This window comes from Neofelis nebulosa, chromosome 8, assembly GCF_028018385.1.
Source record: "Neofelis nebulosa isolate mNeoNeb1 chromosome 8, mNeoNeb1.pri, whole genome shotgun sequence".
In the NCBI taxonomy this organism is placed as follows: domain Eukaryota; kingdom Metazoa; phylum Chordata; class Mammalia; order Carnivora; family Felidae; genus Neofelis; species Neofelis nebulosa.
The window spans coordinates 8172440-8199534 of record NC_080789.1 but is presented as its reverse complement, the minus strand read 5'-3'; the positions used below and the strand labels follow the sequence as shown (position 1 = coordinate 8199534).

The following is a 27095-nucleotide window of genomic DNA, read 5'->3' as shown; positions in this document are numbered from 1 at the left end:
ATTCCAAAGCAACTTGCATAATTAAGACCACAAAAGTACACATGGCACCTTTATGATCATTCTTCTCCTGTATAAAAATAAGTTTTGTGCTTCCCACCCAAGCCCTGCCAGACACATAGGAACCTTAAAGTAAAATAAAAAGTAGTAATGCAGGGGGAGGGGGCGCCTGGGTGGCTCAGTCAGTTAAGCATCTGACTCTTGGGGCGCCTGGGTGGCGCAGTCGGTTAAGCGTCCGACTTCAGCCAGGTCACGATCTCGCGGTCCATGAGTTCGAGCCCCGCGTCAGGCTCTGGGCTGATGGCTCGGAGCCTGGAGCCTGTTTCCGATTCTGTCTCTCCCTCTCTATCTGCCCCTCCCCCGTTCATGCTCTGTCTTTCTCTGTCCCAAAAATAAATTAAAAACGTTGAAAAAAAAATTTAAAAAAAAAAAAAAAAAAAAAAGCATCTGACTCTTGATTTTGGCTCAGGTCGTGATCTCATGGGCAGTGAAATGGAGCCCTGCTTTGGGCTCTGTGCTGGGATGCTGGGCACGGAGTCCGCTTAAGACTCTCCCTCTCCTTCTGCCCCTCACCTGCTCCTGCACACGCATGCATGCTCTCTCAAAAAAAAGGAAAAAAGAAAAAAGAAAAGTAGTAAAGGGGCCAATTCTGTCTTCAATTCTTTGGCTTAAATAGGGGTTGAGTGTTCAGTCTAGTTCCCAGATTATTAGCCCCTCCTAATTCTTGCTTTCTAGAATACACAACCATCTTTCAGTTATTAGGAGTTCGATCATCACATGTTTTGAAATTACCACAGGAACCAGAGAGGCAATAAGAGAAAGAAATTTCCACTTTCAAAACTGAACTAAAATACTAGAGCCCACAGATATGTCATTATTCCTCTTGGACTCTGGCTGAATCAGACTCATGCATGAAAAACGTGGTGTTTGGCTATAGGGACAAAAACTAAGTCAAAGGAGCCCAAAGAGCTGTTCACCTAATGACCAGAGTTTCCTCCTTGGGTGGCTTGAGAGGTCTAAATCCACTCCTAGCTGCATAATTCAAGTCTTACCGCCTTAACACGGGCTAGGAGGTGAAAGGAAAGGATGTGATGTGTGGGACACTCAGTTTTGTCAGGGGTGGTTTCAGTGCATTAGTCCAACTTTCCTTTAAGAAAAATCTTTGTCTTGGTTTCTATCCTTGAAACCAGTCATAGCTTCTGTTAAGTCAGGGGCTCTAAGGTCTCTCAAACTTTAATGTATGAACCACCCAGGGATCTTGTTAAACCGTAGACTATGATTCAGAAGGTCTGGGTCCGGTCCACGTGCCCAACAAGCTCCCGAGTGACGTCAGTGACGCTGCTCAATGCAGGTACTCCAAGTGGGAGGGCTATAAGGGATGTTCCCAAATAGAAATCACCTCAATCAGACATTTATTCTCAAAATATACAGCCTTCACCAGGATTTTGTAAAGGAAGAGAATACTCCAGAGCCTAAACAAGGTGTCTGCTCTCTCTCTCTTTTCTATGATTTTTACCATCTGGTTGTAAACCCAATGTGATACTTGAATAAGGGGCAACTTTTTAAAATGTCTTTTGTGCTGACAGTTTATTGGGGCTTGACTTGATGGGGCTTGTATGGAAAAACATAAAACTTCAAGCCTTTTGTAATGAAAAGCCTTATTCAAAATAAATATTTTTTAATTATGTCAAGTACTAATGAATAAGTGGTGTTTACAAATACTTCATAAGAGAATCATTTGGGATGAATTGTTTTCATTTCTCCCACAAAATAAACAGCTCATGTACTAAAGACGACACCTTTCCTTAAGGAGGAGGAATAAAGCTCAACAAAAATAAAGTCATGCCTGTGGCACAATCATAGTATGTTTAGTGAGGAAAATACCAAGATTAAGACATACAAAAGCCTAAGAGGAGAATTACATGGTATTGAATACATTCCTAGAACCTGGGGGTTCAGGGAAAAAGAACAGCTGGTAAATTTAAGAAAGATTTTAACTGGAAAAGATAACACACGAGAGCAACAGTCCATTCCCCTTAAGAAAAACAACAAACACCCACAATCTTTCATTTTTACGTTTTCAATAATGTTTTCTTTTCATATGACCATCAGACCAACCTCCCCAACAAAATTCAGCCAACCATCATAAAAATGAAGTGGTCGACAGGTCCAGCTGGCTCTATTCCATGTTTACCCTTAGATGCTTTTCCAGCCTATGAGGGTAAAATTCATGGAGCAGGCAGCCAAGAGTAAAAAGAGAATCACTTCCCTTCGCACGGAAGGAAGCCCGCATCTTGAGTAGCCTTCTGCACTTTGCGGGGCGAGGTGTCTCAGCGCTTGCGTACATTCTTCAGCCCCATAACTGTGAAGGTAGCGGCCGTCAGTTTCTCGTAAACAAGGAACATGAGAGCAGCGGTGAGGACTGTCTGCAGCAGTTTGGCTTCAAGGCCTTTGTAGAGTCCCATTATTCCAAACCGCCTGAGAGGAAAGAGGTGTGAAAAAAATAGTTAAGGTTTTCTTCACAAAAGTCAACTCTTGCATCAAAGAGGCACGCCACCGCTTAGCCCCGGGGGGATCCATTCCAAGACCCTCAGTGGACGCCTGAAACCGTGGGTAGTACTGAACCCCCTATTTTTTTCCTATACATACCCACCTATCATAAAGTTTAACTTGTAAATTAGGCACAGTAAGAGATTAACAACAAAAACTAATAATAAAATAGAACAACAATATACTGAAATAACAGTTACGGGAATGTGGGCTCTCTCTCTCTCATAACATCTATGTTCTGAGGGGAAGTGAGGCGGATGACACAGGCATTGGGACTTGGCGCTAGGTCCTATCGACTTTCTGATGATAAGTCAGAAGGAAGATCGTCTGTTTCCATACCATGGCTGACTGTGGACACCTGAAACCATGGGAAGGGAAACTGTAGATAAGGGGGGGGGGGGTGTGGATATTGTATTTGCATTTCCCAAATTTTATATAAGTGGAATCATACAGTATGAATTTTTTGTCTGATTTCTTTCACTCAGCACAATTATTTTGAGATCCATATTGTTGCATGTATACAACATTAGAGAGTCCTTCTTTTTTATGAGCAGTATTTCACTATGTAGATATATAATAACTTGTGTATCTATTCACTCGATGATGGGACATCTGTGTTCTTTTCAGTTTTTGATTCTTACAAATGAAACTATTAATATCTGTATATACGTTTTTGTGCAGACATATTTCACTTCTTTTGGGTATATAAATTGACTGGAATGGCTAGGTCCTATGGTAGTTCTATGTTTAACTTTTGAAGAAAATGGCAAACTGCTTTCCAAGTGGTCATCGTACCATTTCATTTTCCCACCAGCAGCACAAGGAAAGTTCTCGATGCTCCACATTCTTGCCAACACTTGGTATGGTGATTATTTATAGTTTTTACTTTATACCAATTCTTTATCTTTGATTTTTTTCATCCCGAGCATATTCTGGATTTTTTTAGACAATTTTTCCCCCCCAAGAGACAGAGTGTGAGCATGGGAGGAACAGACAGAGAGGGAGACACAGAATCCGAAGCAGGCTCCAGGCTCTGAGCTGTCAGCACAGAGCCTGATTGTGGGGCTTGAACCCATGAACTGCAAGATCATGACCTGAGTCCAAGCCAGATGCTTAACTGACTGACCACCCACGTGTCCCAAGCATATTCTGTTTTTACAATAAATTTATTTTCGAAATATCTTACATCTAGGAACAGAAAGTTATGGCAGCTTTTGCTTCAAAGGAGGCCCCTGACTTATCTGACATCCCTAAGGGTCAGCTTCTTTAAATGAAATGAATTCAGGGAAATGATGAAGGCACCTGCCTCACAGGGCTACTGTTAGGATTAAGTGAGATTACCCATGTGACGCACGGAGCTCAGGGTCTGCTGCAAAGCAAACACTCAAAATGTTAGCTACTCTTATCATCGTCATCACTGTCGTCATCATTACGATAATTACTCTTACTCTTCCTACTACCCCCTCCCTCTCCCACTATGACTACTGCTCTATAATATCTGTTTATTTGTATCTACAAGAGAAGTCACAGGATATACCACCGATGACAGCACTACTAGGGCAGAACAGTCTCTACATTAGATTATAGGAGGCTTCCCTCTCTACAGGAGTCCTGTATATTTCTAAGTAACAAAGAAAAAAGTCCTGAACTTTTTCTGTAACTTCCCCAAACACTATCATACTGCACTAAGCCCCTAAAATGAGAAATGTCTGAGCACAACATGCAAGAAGAGGTTTCTAGGCTACCACTGCCAAGGCAGTAGTGCAAGTTAAGCAGAATTAGCTACTCCCTGGCAGAGATGGCTGTTGAAAGACAGGACAGAATGTGAAGCATTTACAAAGCTCACTTTACTCGTTGGTGAAGAAGATAGAGAACATTCCGAAGACTTCCCAATGTTCTGTTTTCTGGGTTTAGTCTGTGGCGTCCAAACTGGGGAAGAAGAAAAAAAGATCAATTTCTACTTGCAGAGGAAATTATGTTTGAGTAAGGTCTTATAGTATACGGTAATAAAAATATCCAATTACTATGTAGATTTCATGAATCTTCTCTTTTTCAATAAAATAAGTGAAAATAAGAAATATTTTTCAATGAATCAAGCATGAGAATTTTCACTTTACAGAGAATTATGGGAAAATTCTACCTCAAAAGAAAACAAACATGCCCACAAGGAAGATTTAGATACTGATGGTATGGTTTGCCCTCCAGTCCTTTCAAAGTTCTGATAACCACAAATCAGAACCTCTTCAGTCTAAGCTCTTCACATTACATGTTTACACTGTAAAAGTATCAAAATACATTTATTTAGATGCTGCTGAATTCCTTGTATTAAGTATCAATTTAAAAATAGCACATCAGTAGAAATACTTTTAACAGAAGGTAATAAATTTTTGAACTGAAATACTTTCACTATCACCCCCATTTTATCTACCATAAATACTTTGAATTTTTGTCTCTAAAACTGATTGTGAATCTGTCCGTGTCTTCTCTCTCCTCTCCTCTGCTACCACCTCAGTGTAGGCCACCATCACCTCTTACCTGTACTATGGAAATGGCCTCCTGATTGCCCTCCCACCCTCATCTCTTAGCCCTATGACCAATTCACCACAGAAGAACCAGAGGAATCTTCTCGAATTGTAAATCAGATCACACCACTCCCTAGCTAAACGGCCTTCAAAAGCTTCCCACTCAGGTGAGAATAAAATCTAGAATCCTCACTTATAGGCTTCCCTGCTACTTTCCTAATCTCATCCGGAGCCCACTCTCCAGCCACAGTGGCCTGTTTTCATTTCCCAATATTCACCAAGCTCTTAGCACAACATGTTCCCTCTACCTAGAATGCTCTTTGATGCCTGGATCCTTAGGTTCTTTTAAGTCTTGATTTTTATACATGCCTCCTCAGAGGAGCCCAGTCATCTTCAATCATCCCATCTAAGAACATCTGCACCATGTCCCCCTCCACTAAATCTCAGAATGCAGTTCACTTCCTAGATAGTTCTTTTCTCAATTTATAACAACCTATTTATTCTGCTTATTTATTGGTTCATTCTTTCCTCTATTACCTCCAGGAGGGCAGGGATTAGGATTTTTATTCACCATCTGTAGCCAGCTCCTCACACAGAGTGGGCATTAAATAATTGAATGAAAAAAACAGAAATTTGAAAGCTCTTCAGAAAAACTAAATCATTAATTCCTCCTGAATGAACTAAAGGAATCAACATCTGATTTTGTAAAGATTAACCTAACCAAATCACCTTTCATGAGAAGGAAACAAACTTATACTTTCCCAAGGTTGTTAAAGAAATTCGTCCCACATTTGGGTTTTCTGAGACACTATGTTAACTGGAAATTACAAATATAATCTTTGTTCCAAACCAAACAGGAAACCAAGTGATAGCCAGCCTAGCGGGCAATATATCAAACAAATGAAAAAATGCATAAGGAATGCTCCAGCCTACCAACTGACTACTTTATTGCTTTGTTAACACTGTTTTAAACAGAGAAATCATATATTTTATTTTATTTTTTAATTTTTTTTTTTTTAACGTTTATTTATTTTTGAGATAGAGAGAGACAGAGCATGAACGGGGGAGGGTCAGAGAGAGGGAGACACAGAATCTGAAACAGGCTCCAGGCTCCAAGCTGTCAGCACAGAGCCCGATGCGGGGCTCGAACTCACGGACCGCGAGATCATGACCTGAGCCGAAGTCGGCCGCCCAACCGACTGAGCCACCCAGGCACCCCTATATTTTATTTAAAAAAATTTTTTTAATGTTTATTTATTCTTGAGAGACAGACAGACAGACAGACAGAGCATGAGTGGGGAAGGGGCAGAGAGAGAGGGAGACACAGAATCCGAAGTAGGCTCCAGGCTCTGAGCTGTCAGCACAGAGCCCAACGCAGGGCTCGAACCACAAACCGCGAGATTGTGACCTGGGCGAAAGTCGGATGCTTAACTGAGCCACCCAGGCGCCCTGAGACACCACATATTTTAGAACGTTGTTTGATTAGATGCAGGGAGAACCCCAGCACTCACCCTCAGAATTGACTGTACCGTCTGCATGGGATAAGTGACTGTGGTAGCAATCGCTTTGGATATTGCACCAATGATGAACACATCCAAAGAAGAAAGCTGGAAAGGGAAAAAAGAACAAACCACATCAATGCAAATAAGACAATGTCTGAGATTATTTGTTGCTTTCACAATCAGGGATTACCTTCATTCGTTTCTTTAGAAGTTGCCGTTTTAAACCTTCATAGAACATGAACTGGATGGCAGGATTGAAGACCAACAGCAAGGAAGGAAATGTGCCATTCCATAAAGCCAAGATTCCTTCGTCTCGAATGATCTGGTGAAAAGCGTCTAGGCAAGAAATCAAGGACTTTTGAGGACAATCCCCTAACTGGACAACACAATGTGAATTTTGTTCAAATGTACCCAGAACACAAATCATACTGGTTCTATTAAAATTTCCTTCTTGCAATGATATTCTGGGGGCAACCTCATCAGTTAACTACTTTTTGATAACCATTGGACACTGACGGTCACCAGATTATTGAGACACCAACTTAAATCATAGGTAACTCTTCCTGACAATCTGGCATTACAAAGTCAAGTTTTCTGGGAACGTAAGCTGGTGTAGCCACTCTGGAAAACAGTATGGAGGTTCCTCAAAAAACTAAAAATAGAACTACCCTACGACCCAGCAATTGCACTATTAGTCCTTTATCTACGGGATATAGGTGTGCTGTTTCGAAGGGACACATGCACCATGTTTATGGCAGCACAATATTACCGGGCAATCAAAAAGAATGACATCTTGCCATTTGCAACTATGTGGATGGAACTAGAGGGTATTATGCTGAATGAAATTAGTCAGTCAGAGAAAGACAAACATCATATGATTTCACTCATATGAGGACTTTAAGACACAGGACAGATGAACATAAGGGAAGGGAAGCAAAAATAATATAAAAACAGGGAGGGGACAAAACAGAAGAGACTCATAAATATGGAGAACAAACCGAGGGTTACGGGAGGTGTTGTGGGAGGGGGGATGGGCTAAATGGGCAAGGGGCACTAAGGAATCTACTCCTGAAATCATTGTTGCACTTTATGCTAACTAATTTGGATGTAAATTAAAAAACAGTAAAAAATAAAATTAAAATAAATGCATAAATTAAAAAAAAAAAAGAAAGAAAGAAAGTCAGGTTTTCCTAAGTAATAACCACCTCCACCACCACCACCACCACTGGGAACTCTATATTACAGAGAATTGTGAACTGATACCCTATGTGTTTCATAGCAAAGTCCAGGACAACAAGAGATAGCTCCCTGGGTCCATTATATAGGATCTAACTAATAAGGAAACTACTGTTCTCATTACAAAGATGGAAACATGGGAAAGGAGAACCAGGTTATGTAGTACTATTAAGCTCAAAGTCATCAGATGTTAATAAGGTAGTTTTATCCAAAGACAACACTAAACAACAACAACAACAACAAAAACCACAACAGTGTAGATTATTTTTTAGAAATATTTACCCCTTTCCACCAATAGTCCATGTAACAACAGTATACTTCTCTAGCCCCTGACTTTGGGTTTGGCCATGAGATGTGCTTTGGCCAAAAGGACGTTAGCAAACAAGATGTGAACAGGGGCTGGAAATATCCTTGTACGACTGGACGTGTCCTCCTGTGCTTCTGCCATCACCAAGAGAAGAATATGTGCAGGCTGGCCCCAGCCTCAACGAGTCAAATTCTTGTCAATCCACAGACACATGAGCTAAACAAATGCTCACTGTTAGATGTCAACATTTGAGGCTCTCGGATAGGCAGCATTATGGAGGCAATAAATTCCAGATAGAGAAAAGAAACTCCTTAAATAGGAACTTACCCAAGAAACACTTACCAATAATACCTTTGTAGTTGGTTGGTACAATGTCTTCATTCCTAAATTTTGCCCCTTGCAGCTTCAGTCTGGTGTTTACCACCCAGAGTGGAGTTGTTAGCAACACATTCACCACACCTTCCAAAAGAAAGAGGAGACAAAGGGAAAGCAAAATGTAACCTTTCAAGCTTTGCTGTCTTACCTTACATCTGTGTACCAATGTTTCATTTCTACTTCTGCCACTGACCTACTAGGAGACCTGAGGTAAGGCGTGTGTCTGTGACAGGGTACAACACAAGCCACTACTGTTAGAAGCAAGTCAGAAGCCTTGCAGATAGCAAACTGGCTGGCAGCAACACTTTCCACGTGAAAAGAGCAAGTTTCCTCACTTGTATAACAGGACGTGATCTATTTGTCAATTTGTAGAGCATCCAAAGCAGCAATTTTGATCTAGCCTTATGTACATTTTTAAAATAACAGAAGGCTTATTGACCACATGCTAAGTCCATGACAATATCTGATAAAACACACAACTTACAACTCTCACGTAAGTAGCTTACATGGTTTTAAGTGAGTATGGATTTGGTACAATGGGTGACAGGTGGGAGAAAGTGGTGACAATTGAAAGAGCTTCACCAGGGACTCGATAGAGGCTCCCAGAAGAGTTCCTCATCGCTTAGGGAATTAGGATAGGCAGGCAGCAAGCAGTAGTTATGAACCACCACAAAACACCTGAAACAGTTCTGCAAGCATCACGATCCTTACAAGCTTAAGGATGGGGGTCTTGGCCCCCCAAAGTTGCCTCAGAGTGGAACAATACAATGAGCCAGGTGCTTCTTTTTTGAAAACACATGATCCCAAGTTAACACCATCTTGAAATTTTAAAATATTCCTCATCAGTCCTGGAATGATTTAAAAAAAATACCAGATAGAGTTGTAACAAAGTGCCTGACACATAGTAGATACTTTATAAATATTTGTTAAATGTTGAACAAATGAACCAATGAACAAATTCAGCAAACAACCACACATAAAGCTGTCTGGCTCTAGCCACGCTCTGAGGAACCAAGAGGCAAAATCCTAAGGAAGAGAAATCTTCTTTTACTAAAGTCATTTAAATACAACAGGAGAAAGAATGTTTTGATTTAAGGAATCTCAAAACACACTATTCAGAAAACACAGTCTAACTAAAGACAAGCTTGAGGAAACAGCCAAGAGATTCAAGTCCAATTTTTTCATTTGCTGTATACAGTTGCTAAAGAGAGACATTTTGTTACCCCTTTCTTAAGAGCATCATGAGAACACATTTCTCAAAATGAAAGACATCAAAAAATTTTATGAGCTGTATTTATTATATTTTTGAAGAGTCACATAACTTGAGTCATCTTTAAGCTATGACTCACTGTATTCATGCATTGTCACGTAAGGCATTGATCATTATCTGAAAAAGCCTTACCTAGAGATTTTTGCTCGTCTTGTTTTTAAAAAGTGCCAGTGCCCAGAAGACCACGACAGAAGAGTATCAGTACATGACTTTTTAATGGCTTTTTGCCCAGACTTTATAATGTCTTCCTAGTGAATGTACACATCTCTTGACTGAAAAATCAACAGCCAGAAAAATCAGACTAGAAGGTACTGCTGAGCAGTCTACTTTTTTTTTTCTTTTAACATGAAGACAGGAAAGCTCAGGAACAGAGATCACAGGCTTCTGTGGATACTGTAGACATAGCATACATACCTTCGTACACAAATGAAATGGGTTGTCTGTTAAACAAATTCTTTAGAAATCAAAATTCCCTTCATGTTCTATTCAAGAGGTAGGCACACACAAAACACTTCGGAGGCAATGCAGCCTCAGTTAAGATGTAACCATCATTGAAAATTCTGCTTTCATAGCTCTTTCCGCCCATGGGTCCTGTCCCCATGCTTTAATAAAATCACCTTTTTGCACCAAAAAAAAAAAAAAAAAAAAAAAAAAAAAAAAAAAGAAAGAAAAAGAAAAAAATTCTGCTTTCGTATCTCTGTTATTAACATGAGCTGAAAATGGAGAGGGTTCTAAGAACAATCTCAAGTACAAAAATGCACTCCATCATCTAAAGAAGAGTACAGGGGCGCCTGGGTGGCGCAGTCGGTTAAGTGTCCGACTTCAGCCAGGTCACGATCTCGCGGTCTGTGAGTTCGAGCCCCGCGTCAGGCTCTGGGCTGATGGCTCGGAGCCTGGAGCCTGTTTCCGATTCTGTCTCCCTCTCTCTCTGCCCCTCCCCCGTTCATGCTCTGTCTCTGTCTGTCCCAAAAATAAATAAAAAGCATTAAAAAAAAAATTTTTTTTTAAAAATAAAAAAAAAAAAATAAAGAAGAGTACATAAAATCCTTGTGAAAACATTAGTATTTCAAAGCTTTGTATCTGAAAAGTCCAAGTACTTTGTTCATCCTCTAAGCCAAAACAGATGGAGAGGTATTTTTTGGCCACTATAATTTTACGAGTTCTGAGAAAAGACACTCAAAATATTTGAGGATTCAAAACTTTACTAAAAACTTACAACCTATATAATCAAGCAAAGGACAGCATTCCATGGGAGAAAAACAAGCTACAAATGGTCATGATGAGGGATTCCAACTGTCACCAATGCACGAGGGATATGGCTGAAGGGGAAAGAAAGTTCTCTGCTTATTTACAAACCTGGGTAGAAAATTCTTCTTTCAGTTCCAAGCTGTGGCTGATGCTTCAGCTCGAAGATGGGAATACTAACACTTTATCAACTTAAATACAAGAAATTGTTTTTCTTTCAATTTGAATGATTCTATTTTTATTTGTAAAAAATCATTTATAAGAAAACAGAAGCACAAGTAAGAAGAGATGAACAGTAACTGAACACACATACTAAAATCGTATTCACTGATTCAGGGAATAATTGGAATACAGCTATTTACTTCTGGAATCTTGAAAACAAAATAGTTTTATCACCAGTGAGTCTTCTTTGTTAAAGGACAGAAAACATCAGAAAGTATGCTAATTATGTGTGTGCCCCTGGGAAATAAGTGCAATTACTACTGATAAAGGAAAAGGGTAGGCAGATCAAGGCTATAAATCTCACCATAGGGCTCCCTATGAAGGAATGCAACTTGACACCCAAGGGGGAACAAACCCGCCTTACCAGATTAAAGACCGGAGGGCAGGAGAGGAATATGAACTGTCCTAACAGTAACACCACTGGCATTCAAAAACAGTTATTGGTGAAAATCCCAATTTCATAAAAGTGGCAATTATCTTCTTCATTTAAGTTTTCCTTAAGATTCTGTTCCCAAATCCTTCCCCAAGGTATCAAGCTATATGAGTCCTTTTCCTATGAAAATACAGTAAGTAATAAATTTCTACGTTTCGAGCAGAACTTGAATAACAATAATACTGTTTCCAGTACTCCTTGGAGACAAAGAAACTCATTTCTACAGTGATTTTAATACATGACAAGGCCCACAGCAGGAAAAGAAAAAGTGGTTCTAATTCTAAGAATGCATAGGTATTAAGATGTGAGAAAACATTTTACAAGGAAAATTTTAAAACTCAAAAAGGCATTTCCAAAGAATTCCCCATCTTCAGAAAAAGACAACCTAAAATCAGAGAATCTCAGAATTATAAAGGAGGACAAAATCCATTTGACCAAGTGTCTCTCAACTGTGATACAACTGACATTTTTATTCTGGGCTGGATAATCCTTTGTTTGGGGGCAGGAGTGGGGACGCTGTATATCAGATGAACAACAGTCAGTATCGGACAGACAACAATAGTTGTAGAGGAATGGAGTTATTAAATGGATTAGTACATTCAAGGAATCAGTTTTCCAAGAGAGGATGGGAGCCAGTAGAGATCAAGCTAGAGGTAAGCAGTATCAACACAGATCTTGTATGTTGGGCTCTCATCCTTTTACACTACAGGTGCCATGACTTTATCCTGTTTGCAGGTGGCAGACATGGAAGGGGTTGAAGCTGGGGATAACATAATCAGATTTGGGTTTCAGGACAGCAGTTCTCCACCATCTCTCTGAGAAGATATGTAACAGATGATGGTCACAACTGACACAGACCCATTGCACCTTTCTTTCACATACTCAAGAAGACACTACAGAATGTAAGTGAATTAGACTAATACTATGTCTTTTCTCCAACCTGCTTATGTCAATTGTATCTGTTATGCAGGCAAAACTCTACAAATATGGGGTATGTACCAGAAAAGGCACAAAACTCCCATAGTGAACTGATATACCTTGGCCATATACTAAAAAAAATGAGGGGCGCCTGGGTGGCTCAGTCGGTTAAGCAACTGATTTCAGCTCAGGTCATGATCTTGCGTTCTTGAGTTCAAACCCCACATCAGGCTCTCTGCTGTCAGCATGGAGCCTACATCGGATCCTCTGTCTCCTTCTCTCTGCCCTCCCTCTCAAAAATAAATAAGGATTAAAATATACATATATACATCTTAAGTTAAAATAAAATATAAAGTATGCTATTTATGATACTCCCTAGGTCAAATGACTTTTAAAAACTAAGTGCTCTACTATACCAGTCTAGCAGTGCTAGGTATAGGGGAATCTACTGTAATGGTAGATGTGTAACAGTTAGAAAGGAGACAAGCAGAGCACAGTGAGAGAAAATAACAAGGGTGTTGTGTGCCTGGTGGAGAATGGGATGTGAGATATTAGCAAATAAACATCTCTGAAAAATTAAAAAAGATTTCATCATATATCTCATGAATTAGCAGTTTCATGGAAAGTTATATGAGCTAGTCCTTGACTGTGACTCGTAATCTTTTAAATGTAAATACATAAAACCATAGAATCTAAAATGTATTGAAATCAAGATATTACAGGGGCACCTGTGCAGCTCAGTAGGTTAAGGATCCAACTCTGGATATCAGCTCAGGTCATGATCTCACGGTTCATGGGATCTAGCCCTGTGTCAGGTTCTGTGCTGACAGCATAGGCCTGCTTGGGATTCTCTCTCTCCCTCTCTTTCTGCCCCTCCTCTGCTCATGCACACTCTCTCTCAAAATAAATAAACATTAAAAAAAAATCAAGACATTACAAATACTTGGTCTCAAGTATTAAGGATAATACTAGATTGCCATCTGTTGCAATTGTGTAAAAAGGAAGATCCCTTCTGTATAAGACACCTCAGGATCTATTCTGACTTTTTTTTTCCAAGTGAACAAATCTCAAACTTGAGTTCTTTGAGTTATGACAGTGTTAGAAAACTATTCTTCCAGAAAGGTTAGCTGGGCAAGACTATGCAAAGTAGGTTAGTGAGGAAGACCTCAGAGGCAAGAACAGAATAGAACAATGGTCCAGGTGAGAGATGATGGTGCTTGATTTTGGGAAATGGCTATGTATATGGAAAAGAGGGAACAGATTCTAGAGATACTTAGGAGACAGAATGATGATGGCTCTTTTTTTTTTTTTTAAAGTAATCTCTATGTCCAACATGGGGCTTGAACTCACGACCCCAAGACCAAGAGTCACATGATCTACTGACTGAGTCAGCCAGGCATCCCTGACACTGATGGTTCCTTTACATATATATAATTTATTGTCAAATTAGCTAATATGCAGTGTATACAGTGTGCTCTTGGTTGAGACTGATGGTTCCTGATGACCAAACAAATGTGGAGGGTGAGACAGCACTTGCTATAATGACTCCTGGGTTTCTATCCTGAGTTACTTACTACAAGTATTCATTTTTTTAGAATTTTAAAAATTTTTATTTTTTTAAGGCATTATATTTACTAGATCACAAGCCACTTTGTGCAGTTGGGCACACTTTCTTTTTTTTCCTCTTCCAAAATTTCATTTAGATTCAAGTTAGTTAACATATAGTATAGTATTGGTTCCGGGAGTAGAATTTAGTGATTCATGACTCACGTATAACACCAGGTGTTCATCATAACAAGTGCCGTCCTTAATGCCCATCACGCATTGAGATCATCCCCCCACCCACTTCCCCTCCAGCAACCCTCAGTTTGTTCTCTATAGTTAAGAGTCTCTTATGGTTTGCCTCCCTCTCTATTTTTATCTTATTTTATTTTTCCTTCCCTTCCCCTATGTTCCTGTGTTTTGTTTCTTAAATTCCACATATGAGTGAAATCATACGGTATTTTCCTTTCTCTGACTGGATTATTTTGCTTACCATAATACACTCTAGTTCCATCCACATCACTGCAAATGGCAAAATTTCATTCTTTTTAATGGCTGAGTAATATTCCATTATATGGAATATATAATATTCCACATATCCATAATTCCATATAATATATATATATATATATATATCTTCTTCATCCATTCATCAGTTGATGGACATTTGGGCTCTTTCCATAATTTGGCTATTATTGATAGTGCTGCTATAAACATTGGGGTGCATGTGCTCCTTCAAATCAGTTATTTTTGGATAAATACTTAGTAGTGCAATTGCTGGGTCATAAGATAGTTCCATCTTTAACTTTCTGAGGAAACTTCACACTGTTTCCCAGAGTGGGTGTACCAGTTTGCATTCCCACCAACAGTGTAAGGGGGTTCCCCTTTCTCTGCATTCTCGCCAACATTTGTTGTTTCCTGAATTAATTTTAGTCATTCTGAGAGGTGTGAGGTGGTATCTCATTGTGGTTTTGATTTTTTTCCCCCTGATAATGAGTGACATTGAGCATTTTTTCATGTGTCTGTTAGCCATGTATATGTCTTCTTTGGAGAAACTTCTGTTCGTGTCTTCTGTTACCTACAAGTATTCATTTCCACAAAGAATGAAATCCTGTGTGCTATACTCTTTATGTAAAACTTGGTCTGGTGGGGGGTCAAAAGTTATAAAATAAGTAAGTCATGGGGATGTAATGTACACCATAATGACTACAGTTAATAATACTGTATTGTGTATTTGAAAGTTACTAAGAGAGTAGATCTTAAAAGTTCTCACCACAGGGGCGCCTGGCTGGGTCAGTCAGTGGATCATGTGACTCTTTTTAAAAAAAAATTTTTTTTAACGTTTATTTATTTTAGAGAGAGACAGAGCAAAAGCAGGGGAGGGGCAGAGAGAGAAGGAGACACAGAATCTGAAGCAGTCTCCAGGCTCTGAGTCGTCAGTACAGAGCCAGACGCGGGGCTTGAACACATGAACCGCAAGACCCATGACCTGAGCCAAAGTTGGATGCTCAACCAACTGAGCCACCCAGGCATGCCCCCCCTCAACCTTTTTTAAAAAAATGTTTATTTATTTTGAGAGAGAGCATGCATGACCAAGCAGGGGAGGGGCAGCGAGAGAGGCAGAGAGGCTTAATCTCATGAACCTTGAGATCATGACCTGAGCCAAAATCAAGAGTTAGACATTTAACTGACTGAGTCACCTAGGCACCTGCAGCATGTGACTCTTGATCTTGGGGTCGTGGGTTGTAGCCCCATGTTGGGCATAGAGATTACTTAAATTAAAATCTTAAAAAAAAAAAGTTCTAACCACAAGGAAAAAAATTAACTGTGTGGTGATAGATGTTTACTAGAATTACTATGGTGATATATGAATATCAAATCATTATGTTGTATACCTGAAACTAATATAATATGTTAATTATATCTCAATTTAAAAAAACCTGGTACGAGTGAAAGTTAATTAGATAAAAATCAACTTAAGACCAAAATGGGAGTATTACGTGGAAGAAAGGCTCAGAGACCAAGCCATGAAACATCTGTGGTTTCATAATTTTTTTTTTTAATGTTTATTTATTTTTGAGAGAGACAGAAACAGAATGCGAGTGGGCTGGGGCAGAAAGAGAGGGAGGCACAAAACCCGAATCAGGCTCCAGGCTCCGAGCTGTCAGCACAGAGCCTGATGCAGGGCTTGAACTCACGAGCTGTGAGATCATGACCTGAGCCGAAGTCAGACACTCAACCAACTGAGCCACCCAGGTGCCCCAAAACATCTGTGGTTTCATACAGGTAAAGAGGAAAACTGAGGGGACATGAAAACTCCTAGCCTGGTAACTGTTTTTTTAATTTTTTTTTTTTTAATGTTTATTCATTTTTGAGAGAGAGAGAAAAAGAGCGTGCAAGGGGGAGGGGCAGAGAGCAAGGGAGACACAGAATCCAAAGCAGGCTCCAGGCTCTGAGCTGTCAACACAGAGCCCAGGGTGGGGCTCAAATCCATCAGCCGCGAGATCATGACCTGAGCTGAAGTTGGATGCTTAACCGACTGAGATACCCAGGCACCCCGGTAACTGTTTTTCAATTAAATTATTTATTTATTTATTTATTTAAGTTTATTTATTTAGATGGGTAGCTGGTCTCTCAAAATAAATAAATAAACTTAAAAAAAAGAAAAAAGTAAGCCAACTCAGCTCAGAAATAAACCTTTGTGTAATTAGTCAACAATCTTCCACAAGGATGTCAAGACCATTCAAATGGGAAAGGACAGTCTCTTCAATGGTATTAGGAAAACTGGGTATCTGGATATCCACATACAAAAGAATGAAGTTGGACCTGTATCTTCCACCACATACAAAAGTTAACTCTAAATGGATTAAAGACCATATATATATATGGTTTTTCTCTCCCTCTGCCCCTCTCTCCTGCTCACATGCTCTCTCTCTCTCTAAAATAAAAAAAATAAGAAAAAAATCTACAGCTCAACAACAAAAAAAATCAAGCAACTTGATTAAAAAATGGGCAAAGGACTTGAATAGACACTTCTCCAAAGATCACAAATGGCCAACAAGCATATGAAAAGATAGAAATGCAAATCAAACCACAGTGAAATATCACCTCACTATCAGGATGGTTATCATCATCAGGATGGCTACCATCAAAACTAAAACACCCAGAAAATAACAAGAGCTGGTGAGGATGTGGAGAGCTTAAAACCGCTGTGCACTGCTGGTGGGATTATATGACACAGTGGGAAACAGTATGGTGGTTCCTCACAAAATAAAAAAAAAACAAAACAAAAAAACTACCATATGACAGCAACCTCACTTCTGGGTATATATCCAAAGGAACTGAAAGCAGGGACTCAAAAAGATTTATTTACACAACCCATGTTCGTAACAGCAACTATTCACAGTGGCCAAGAGGCCAAAACAACTTAAATGACCATCAATAGATGAATGGATAAACAAAATGTGGTATATACATACAACTGAATAGTATCTGGCCTTTAAAAAAAAAAAAAAAGAGCAAAACATGAATGAACCTTGAGGGCATTATGCTGAATGAAATAAGTCAGTCACAAAAGACAAATACTGTATGATTCTAGTTATATGAGGCATCTCAAGTAGTCAGATTCACAGAAATAGAAAGTAGAATGCTGATTATCAGGGGGAGGGAGGAAGGGAGAGTTTGCTGTCTAATGGTTATAGAGTTTGAAAATGTTCTGAAGATCTGTTTCACAATAATATAAATGAACTTACTGCTTACGTATACACTTAAAAATGGTTAAAATGGCAAATTATATGTTATGTGTTTTTATCACACACACACACACACACACACACACACACGGCTAAGTCAAAAAATGAATTACATTCTTTGTAGCATTAATTTGTGCTAAAATAAACTTTACAGAACATATGAACCACAAGATAAATATTAAAATATAAAAAATTTTATACTCAGAAAACTTTGTTACCTGCAACAAATCCAACTACTAAATCTTTTCCAGTAGTAGAACGTTGACCTTTGACCCAGACTGCTTTGAGACTATTAAAAGTGTAGAAATAGACAAAATTGGAGCAGCACAGACTGGAGATAACTGGAAACCACCCTCGATATGGTGCCAGGCTAGAGGAAAAACACAATAAGCCAAGTAAAGATGCTGGACAAAAGCCAGTAGAAATGGGCAAAGTCCCAGGAAAAGCTGATCATTCACATATTCTCGAAGTTCACTTCTGTATTACAACATACTCCAAACTGCACATATATTTCATATTCTGAAAGATACCCAAACCAAGACATCTTCTCTACCATTAATGATGCCAAAGAAACAACACACTTTCAATGATTGATTTTACTGATTTCCTCCCATTGATTTCCCTTAGTAAGTTACTATGTAAGATTAGAGACAATTTCTTCATGGCTATTAGTAAATGTGGCATCACTCACATTTTACTACAAGGTAACAGCATTTAAAATGAAGAAAATATAGATAGCAAGTATAAAAAAAAGAAGTGGTTGGGCGCATTTATAAGGGCACAGGAACATGGCTGAAGGGCTCCTACTAGCCACACCTGGGACAATTTAAGCACCAAAATAATATCATATAGTAATCAATTATAAGCCACGGAAAAAGCAGGAATTTTTGAGTTTAATACTGATACTAAAGTTTCTCTTCATAGACTGTTTATAGTTGCAAGAGAGGAAAAATTATTCAGTGGCTAACCCAAATCTGAGAAACCATAATTAAGCAATGATGGGCCAGTGGACAATACGTGACTCCAGATGTGATATCCTAAGGACACGATATCACCTATGCATTATTCTGGCCAAGAATGCAGAGCTTCAATCTAATCATAAAGAAACGTGAGGCAAAGTTAAAATGAGAAGTATGTTATTAAAAAAAAAAAAGGGGGGGAGTTATATTCTTTAAAATTGTTAATGTGATAGGGGTAAAAGCTTTGATGTATGGTGTGTACCTTACTCTTAAATAATTCTGAAAAAAGTTTGTGTGGTGTGTGTGTGTGTGTGTAACAGAGAAGAGGGAGGGTGAGAGGGGAGAGAATATGAGCACAGATGGTAAAATAAATGGGAAAAAGTGTAACAGGTCCATCTGCATAAAGCATATACTGATATTCTTTGTACTATTTTTAGTTTCATAATTTTTTGTGAATTTGAAATTATTTCCAAATAAAAAGTAAAAAAAAAAAAACAACCAAAAGAAGTACATAATCTGTCTGAATATATCATAGAACAAACTAAATTATCACCTTCTTCAGCTCACTGTAAAAAACAAAACAAAACCATAAAGCATTGGTTTCATGGAAGACTCTATGATCAAGAGTCAAAATGGCCAACCACAGAACTTCAAGGAGGTGAAAACAATTATGTACTTATAAGTTGGGCAATTAAAATCCACAACTACTGTAAGGCTGCGAGAACGGGAAGAGAGAGTGCAGATTTGCCAGAAGCGTGGCAATCTCCCAGCGGGCTGCCTGCTCTAACAAGGACGAGCAAGGTGGTTGGTACTCACAGGCCTTCTTCCTTAATGATCTCCAGGAGCACCATGTGTGTAGTTTTGGACTTTCTTTTCTCATCAACTATAAGATGAAAGAATATACGTTTAAACTAAATCTGAGAATTATGATCTTCAGCATCAGCAAGTTTCACTGAAATGCCATTTACCTCACCTGAGCGATCTCCCGCCCTATTTGCGCTCTTAGCTTGCCTCAGAACTCAACAACCCTCCTTGTTCCCATGTGCTCAATTCCCAACTGTGGATCCCTTAGGTTTCATCTGGTATTCACGAACCATAAAGCATTTTAATTCAACACCTAATTTCCAAAGCAAAAGATGTGACAGGAGATCTTCTATTTCATAAGGCTTATCTTGTTTGGGGCTTTTTTTTTTTTTCAAAGTTACATATTCTCATTTTTATCTTAACATCTTATAAAGTAGAGTGGAAAAAAATTACCATCTCCCTGTTAGGGAAGAGGCTACAGACACAAAAGCTGTGAAGGATACATGTAGTTGGCAGCAGGGCCAGGATTAAAACTCAAGTTTTCAAAGTTTTAGGCTTGTGCTCGGTTTCCTAACCTAAAAACTAAAAGGTCTCAAAAGGATGAGAATTGGGGCACCTAGGAGGCTCAGCACCTAGGAGCCTCACCTAGGAGGGCTCGAACTCGGTTCATGAGTTTGAGCCCTACGTTGGGCTCTGTGCTGACAGCTCAGAGCCTGGAGCCTGCTTCAGATTCTGTGTCTCCCTCTCTCTCTCTGCCTCTCCCCTGTTAACACTTTGTCTCTCTCTCAAAAATAAACATTAAAAAAAACATTACAGGGAAAATGGGTGACAGGCATTGAGGAAGGCACTTTTTGGGATGAGCGCTGGGTGTCCTATGTAAGCGATGCATCACAGGAATATACTCCCGAAGTCAAGAGCACACTGTATACACTGTATGTTAGCTAACTTGACAATAAATTATATTTAAAAAAAAAAGAAATAAAAATAAAATAAAAGACAAATGCAACGATTGTAAAAAAAAAAAAAAATTTACAAACAGGTTTAACCCTTTGATACAGCAATCTCATTTCTGGGAATTTATCACATTGAACTTACAGAAACAAAGCAGCATATGAACGAGTCTATTCTACAAAAGAGAAGAAACCACCCAAGAATCTAGAAAGGGGGAAGGGTAAACAGGTTATGGAGCATCCATACTGTGGAACACTCTACAGCCAGAAGGATGAAGAAGCTCCCAAAGCATTGATTTGGAAGGCATTTACAATATGCTGTTAAGTGAAAAATACAAGGTGCAGAACAGTGTAGCAAAAATGCTTTTTGTGTAAGAAAGGGAGAAAACTAAGAATATATATATTATTTTTTTAAATATTTATTTATTTTTGGGAGCGTGCAAGTTGGGGAGGGGCAGAGAGAGGGGGACAGAAGATCTGAAACAGGCTCTGCGTTGATAGGCTGACAGCAGCGTGCCTGATGTGGGGCTCGAACTCAAGAACCTTGAGATCATGACCTGAGCTGACATCAGACACTCAACCAACTGAATCACCCAGGTGCCCCTATATATATTTTTTTATTTGCTTGTTATTCCATAACAAAACTCTGCAAGACTATTTGAGAGATTAATAAAGACATTATCTGCAAGGGAGAGAAGAGAGGGAAAGAAGGGGCAGATTACAGTGAGATTTTCCACCATACTGTGTATCGTTTTAGAGATTTTTGGCTTTTGAGTCATGTGAAATTATTACCTATCACAAAACTCTAAAATTAATGTAAAATAATAGCCATGAAGGGTTTTATTGTAGGAATTAGTTTGTTCAAAGCTAATCTTACTCTTTTATTTCTTCATGTAAGTTCTGGCACAGGTTTATAATTTCAAGTTGAAAAATACTGAGGGAAAAACAAGCAGGAATTATAGAGGGTTGCATAGTCCAATAATGCAAAAAAGGCAAACTAAGACCACACGCCCAATTTAGCAGTGACAGTGGGTGTTTGGCTTCAATGCATTTCCTATTTCTTCTCTGTTCTCTTTTGAGAAGATCTACTCCCAGCAAAAACTCTCCACATTGTGCCTTTAAAAAGTCGTATTGTTGGGGCTCCTAGTTGGCTCAGTTGGTAGAGCATGTAACGCTTGATCCTGGGGTTGTAAGTTCGAGCCCCATAATGGGTGTAGAGATTACTTAAAAAAAATAATAAAATCTTTTTTAAAAAGTCATATTGTTTATTGGAAAGAATTGTAATGATTCTAAAGTACTAAAGCAAGCCCACTCAGGTTCTCTCAGATTAGAGAATGCTTGAGGCTATGACTCATTTATGAACGCCTCTCTGTTAACGAGGAAACAGCACTGATGACCAGTATTTAAAGTCAGTGGAAAAGGACAAGGGTAGATTCCTAACAAAACAGATATTCTTACGTTACTAGAAAAATTTGTTTGTTTCCTGACACCAAATGAAAAGAATATGATGCCTACAAAAGTTACTCACCTTGAAGTCGAAGTCGAGCTGTATCCAAGGGAAAGAATACTGTCATTGCTGTCACACTCCCCTGAAAAATTTGAAAAGACTTTAGCCATTATAGTTTCACAAAAATAAAGAGCCACGACTTTTAAATGAACAAAAGTTCATTATTAACCAGGGGTCAAATCAGATTTCCAGTGAACAGACATATACAATATTGGGATTATTTCTGTTCAAGTTCTAAAGTTATATACTTAAACACAAGTATTTCATTTTCCAGAAGAAATCTTCTTCTCTCTCATACTGAAAAAGAAAATGAAGTGGGTCCCTGAAGAGAAAAACATAGGGGTTTGCAACCCAGGACACACATAAAAAATAGCAGATAAACTGATTTTTTTAACCTTTTATAGATCAGTTGCTGTTCCTATTCTCTGATAACCTTACAAGCCAAAATATCTAGTAATAAAACAGATAAATACTTCTAGTCTCTTTGCTTAGTCAATATATTTACCACAAAGTAAAAGAGGTATAAAAATCATATTGTTCTTTACAATAGCTTTGTTTACTTGTGTTTGAAATAAAATAGGGACAATCTCAGCTCAATATTCTATAAATAATTCATCCAGGGTAACACAATGACAAAAATTATCAGGGAAAGAAGCCAGCAACCGGTCTTTCCATTCATAAAACCTTATGACAGATAAAAACCACAAGCATATAGTTAGGGATGAAATTATACAGATGAAATCTCCAGGTGGGTTTATGGTTCTCAACCTAGATGGAGGCCCACTGGTATATATTCTCAGGCAGAATATCAAGTTTTGAGCTACTGATCTAATAATGGTTATGTACAATATTTTAATCATGGTAACAACTGGAAATTAGGTCAACTTTATAGATAAGAAACATTTGCCAGATCGCTTAGCTATTTAAATAGGTCAGCCTGTTTGACAAGGGAGAGCACTGTATTGTCCTATTAGAATGCTTCAAACCTCAGACTGAATGTTACCACCCCCTGCCTATCAGGTTACATTACTATATGTTGTTCATGCTCTGTGTTCCCACGGCACTTGTTTATATGTGTCCTCTACGGGATTATAAGACTATTCACTCTATCTCTTTGGATAACATAGATTAATGAAATATTTATTCAACTTACCCTTCAGTTATTTATGCTTTTTTGATGACTCCAATATAAATGTTCTTTTCTGGTAAGGACTAGGTAATATTTGATGTCCCAAGGAACACTGGACCTACAAAGGCTTATAGTCTACAGAGATGCTTCTGGCATCCTTGCTCACGTTACAGGCAATTTCCAAGAAAAATGAGGACTGCAAATGCTTACTAAGGTTTCTCTTCCAAGAAAAATGAGGACTGGACAATGCTTACTAAGGTTATTAAGGCTGTGGCGTTTTTTTCCCTATTGCATAGTACTACGTGTCCATGCCGGTATTGCATAAACGGGGCATCTCAGGCAGAAAAATCCTGTCTGGAAACTTTTTCAAACAACTGGGACATCTCCATTCCTCTTCCTTGCCAGCTTTAAACATATACCCAAAGTTCCTAACTTAGAAACCCCTGCCTACCTACCTTGAAATCTTAAAGGGAAGTACATCTTACACCAAGATAAAGAGAACAGCCAGTCCAAAGAGCTCAATGGTCTATTACCTCCTCAGGAACTAACATAAAAAGTTCAAATCTAGTAAAACGAGTTCAAATTTAGTAAAACTAAAAAAACTTTTTAAAATTTATTAGTACTGGAATTGTTTCTCGGCCTTTTGACTAAGATCAAGTGTAAAATTTATTAGTAGTGGAAAGACTAGATCAAGATAGTGAACTGAAAACCCAGCATTGCCTCCTCCCTCATTCCAATCACTAATAATCACAGAAAAGGCTTATATATGAAAGTGTTGTATAGAAAAACAAAGAAGGGTCTATTGGTGGACCAGAAATTAAAAGGATAGCAGAGTGAGGCTATTTTGAAAGAACTCACAGACAAAATGCACAGGAGATAGGTGTGGTAAGCAGAATAGTCCCCTGAAAGATGTCCATGGCCTAATCCTCAGCACCTGTGAACACACTGCATTACATGGCAGGTTGCTGATCACCGACTTTAAAATAGGGAGATTATTCTGGATTATGTGAGTGGGTCCAATGTAATCACAAGGGTCCTTAAAAGTAGAAGGAGCTAGAAGAATACGTGGGAGTAAGGCAATGTGCAGGCTCAACCACTACTGATGGCTTTTAGACAAAGGGGCCACTAGTCAAGGAATACAAGTGTCTCCAGAAGCCAGAAAAGGCAAGGAAATGGATTCTCCCCTACAGCCTCCATTAAAGAACACAGCCCTGCTGACACCTTTGATTCTAGCTCAGTGAGACCTGCATCAGACCTCTGACCTATGGACCTAAAGATATAAAATCTGTGTTGTTTTAAACCACTTAATCTGGGGTAATTTGTTACAGCAGCAATAGAACTCTAATACAACAGGATTACTACAAATGGTGGGAATGAGGATTGGGAAGCAGAAGGGAGCTCTGGGGTGACTTTCTGGTTGATTAGTTGGGTACTCTAACAACTGAAGTCAGGTGTCTCAGTCTCAGGTGGTTTATCTGTCAGGAACACTCAGTCAGAATGGGGGAAACTAGGAAAAACTCTTGAGACCAGAAAGCTTGCCACTGTCATACCCTGTAGGAAGACAATGCCACCTTTTCATCACATTCCCCTGGAGGCCAGCAGCAGTAAACATGCATAGGCAGGGGGGAGGAGTGTGGAATGGGGAGGAAATGAAAAGCTTACCAGTTTTACCTATTTAAGGAGAAGACACAGACACACACATTTATTCCAGGTTTTGTTAGAAAACCTAAGTTTAAATGTGAGAGTTAAAAATTTAAGGGTGAAATGAGGGCTTCCATTTCCAGCAATATGGTGGTCTAGACAACATGGTGCAAAATACCTAGTACTGTTACATAACATAAAAAAATATAACAAACATCCTTTAAATGCTTAGCTGAGCTCACAAGAAAGTAAGGGAAATCAACTGGAGGCAGGAAGAAGAGTAGAAACCCTCAGAATTAAGCAGATGTTGGCTTTGGTCGCCTAAGAATTTTTTGCCAGTCTAATTGATCAAGTGGCTTCATTACCACTTTTAAATTGAAGTGGGATTCACATAACATATATTAACCATTTAAAAGTATGCCATTCAGGGCGCCTGGATGGCTTGGTTGAGCGTCCGACTTCAGCTCAGGTCATGATTTCATGGTTGGTGAGTTGGAGCCCCATATCGGGCTCACTGCTGTCAGCACAGAGCCTGCTTTGGATCCTCTGTCTCTCTCTTTCTGCCCCCTTCTGCTCGTGCTCTCACAAAACACACACACACACACACACACACACACACACACACACACACACACACCAAACACTAAAACAAAAAAAACAAAAAACAAAAATTTTAAAAGTATACCAGTGACATTTAGTATATTCACAATGTCGTGCAACCACGACCTCTATCAAGTTCCAAAAGATTTTCATCACCTCAAAAGAAAAGCAGGCATGTTCTATTTCCCCCTCCACTCAGCCCTGACTCTGATATTTCATATAAAAACACTCATGCAAAATGTGACCTCTTGTGTATGACTTTTTTCACATAGCATGATGTTTTCAAGGTTTATCCACTTTGGAGCATGTATCAGTACTTCATTCCTTTTTATGGCCAAGTAATATTCGATTGTGTATATATACTACGTTGTGTTTATTCAAAATGTTTTGGAATGATACAGACGTAGGAGTTGCACAACACTGTGAATGTACTAAGTACTGCTGAAATGTACACTTTAAAGTTTATTTGTTTTTTAGTAATCTCCACACCCGATATCGGGCTTGAATTTAAGACCTCGAGATCAAGAGTTGCATGCTCTTTGGACTGAACCAGATGGGTGCCCCTGAACTGTACACTTTAAAATGGTTAATTTTATATTATGTGAATTATACAATCAAAAACAAAAACACTTAATCCTCGCAACAACCTGATGAGGTATGTACTAGTATTCTCTCCATTTTATACATGAGGAAAAAAAAAAAAACACCAAGAAGTTTTATAACTTTTCCTAAAGTTAAACACTTTGTAAGTGGCAGAATCTGTGTCTGAACATTGACAGCCTGGCTCCAGAGTTCACGCTCTTAACCACTGTTGTAATTAATACTTGAAAAAATTTTTACTAATATACTACCAAAAATTACTGGAAAAGAAAAAAAAGGGGGCTAGTATGGGACCTATTTTAGGTGTCAAATCTTTTTTTGTGTACCAGTCTGGAAACTCAGTATAGAGCCTGGCATAGCATAAGCCCTGAACTTGTTAATTCATGTATGACTGTATGCACCTATAAATAAACCGAACATCCATGAGAAAATGTATTCAAAATGCTAAAGATAAATCTGGAACACAGCTATTCTGTACATTGGGGATTTGCTATATTTGTCTCCTCACCAAGCAAACACACAGATGACTGCTTTCGTTTTCCTAAGCAGCTGCTACCTGAAGGACAATATTTATTATAGATGCGAGTCTTATGCCAAGCTATGTAAGCACATGACTTTTTAGAATTTGCATTAAATTCCTCTTTCATAAATACTCAGTGGTTTTTTTTTCCCCCCTCCCTAGGACTGTCTGTTCACTGACATAAAATTAGAAGGCAGAAAATACTGAGATGATAACCACGATGTACAATACTGTTGTGCCAGAGAGGCATAAAAATAAATCCATTATTTTGAGTCCCACAGAATTCTAACCATCTGAGTGGGAGTTCTACTGCTGAACATTAATTACAATTTAAAAGAATCCATTTCCAGAGAAACAACCTTCTGGTGTCTCACCAGGAGGAAATATTTTTAGTTACAACTTTCTACCATCCCTCTCTGGCATTTAACCATTAGATCTTGGGAAATAAATTAATTCCTACATGGCAGTGGCACCTGGATCACCTTGTGTGGAGTCCTGTCACCTAAGAACTGAG

The 27095-nt window shown here is 38.8% G+C and overlaps 1 protein-coding gene across 2 annotated transcripts in view; it reads right to left on the bottom strand.

Moving 5' to 3' along the window:
- Positions 1 to 1844: 1844 nt before the first annotated feature.
- Positions 1845 to 27095, bottom strand: part of SLC25A17 (solute carrier family 25 member 17) — a 45445-nt gene continuing 20194 nt past the window's right edge. Inside the window, exons 2-9 of one of the 2 annotated variants that reach the window (XM_058682136.1) lie at positions 22113 to 22173; positions 19647 to 19713; positions 18090 to 18241; positions 8457 to 8573; positions 6762 to 6907; positions 6581 to 6676; positions 4394 to 4476; positions 1845 to 2475 (exon numbers count right to left, since the gene is read on the bottom strand). In XM_058682136.1, the coding sequence (XP_058538119.1) occupies positions 2328 to 2475; positions 4394 to 4476; positions 6581 to 6676; positions 6762 to 6907; positions 8457 to 8573; positions 18090 to 18241; positions 19647 to 19713; positions 22113 to 22173 (870 nt within the window). In that variant the 3' untranslated portion in view covers positions 1845 to 2327. The remainder of the gene's footprint in view (positions 2476 to 4393; positions 4477 to 6580; positions 6677 to 6761; positions 6908 to 8456; positions 8574 to 18089; positions 18242 to 19646; positions 19714 to 22112; positions 22174 to 27095) is intronic. The other variant, XM_058682137.1, reaches the window with a different exon arrangement.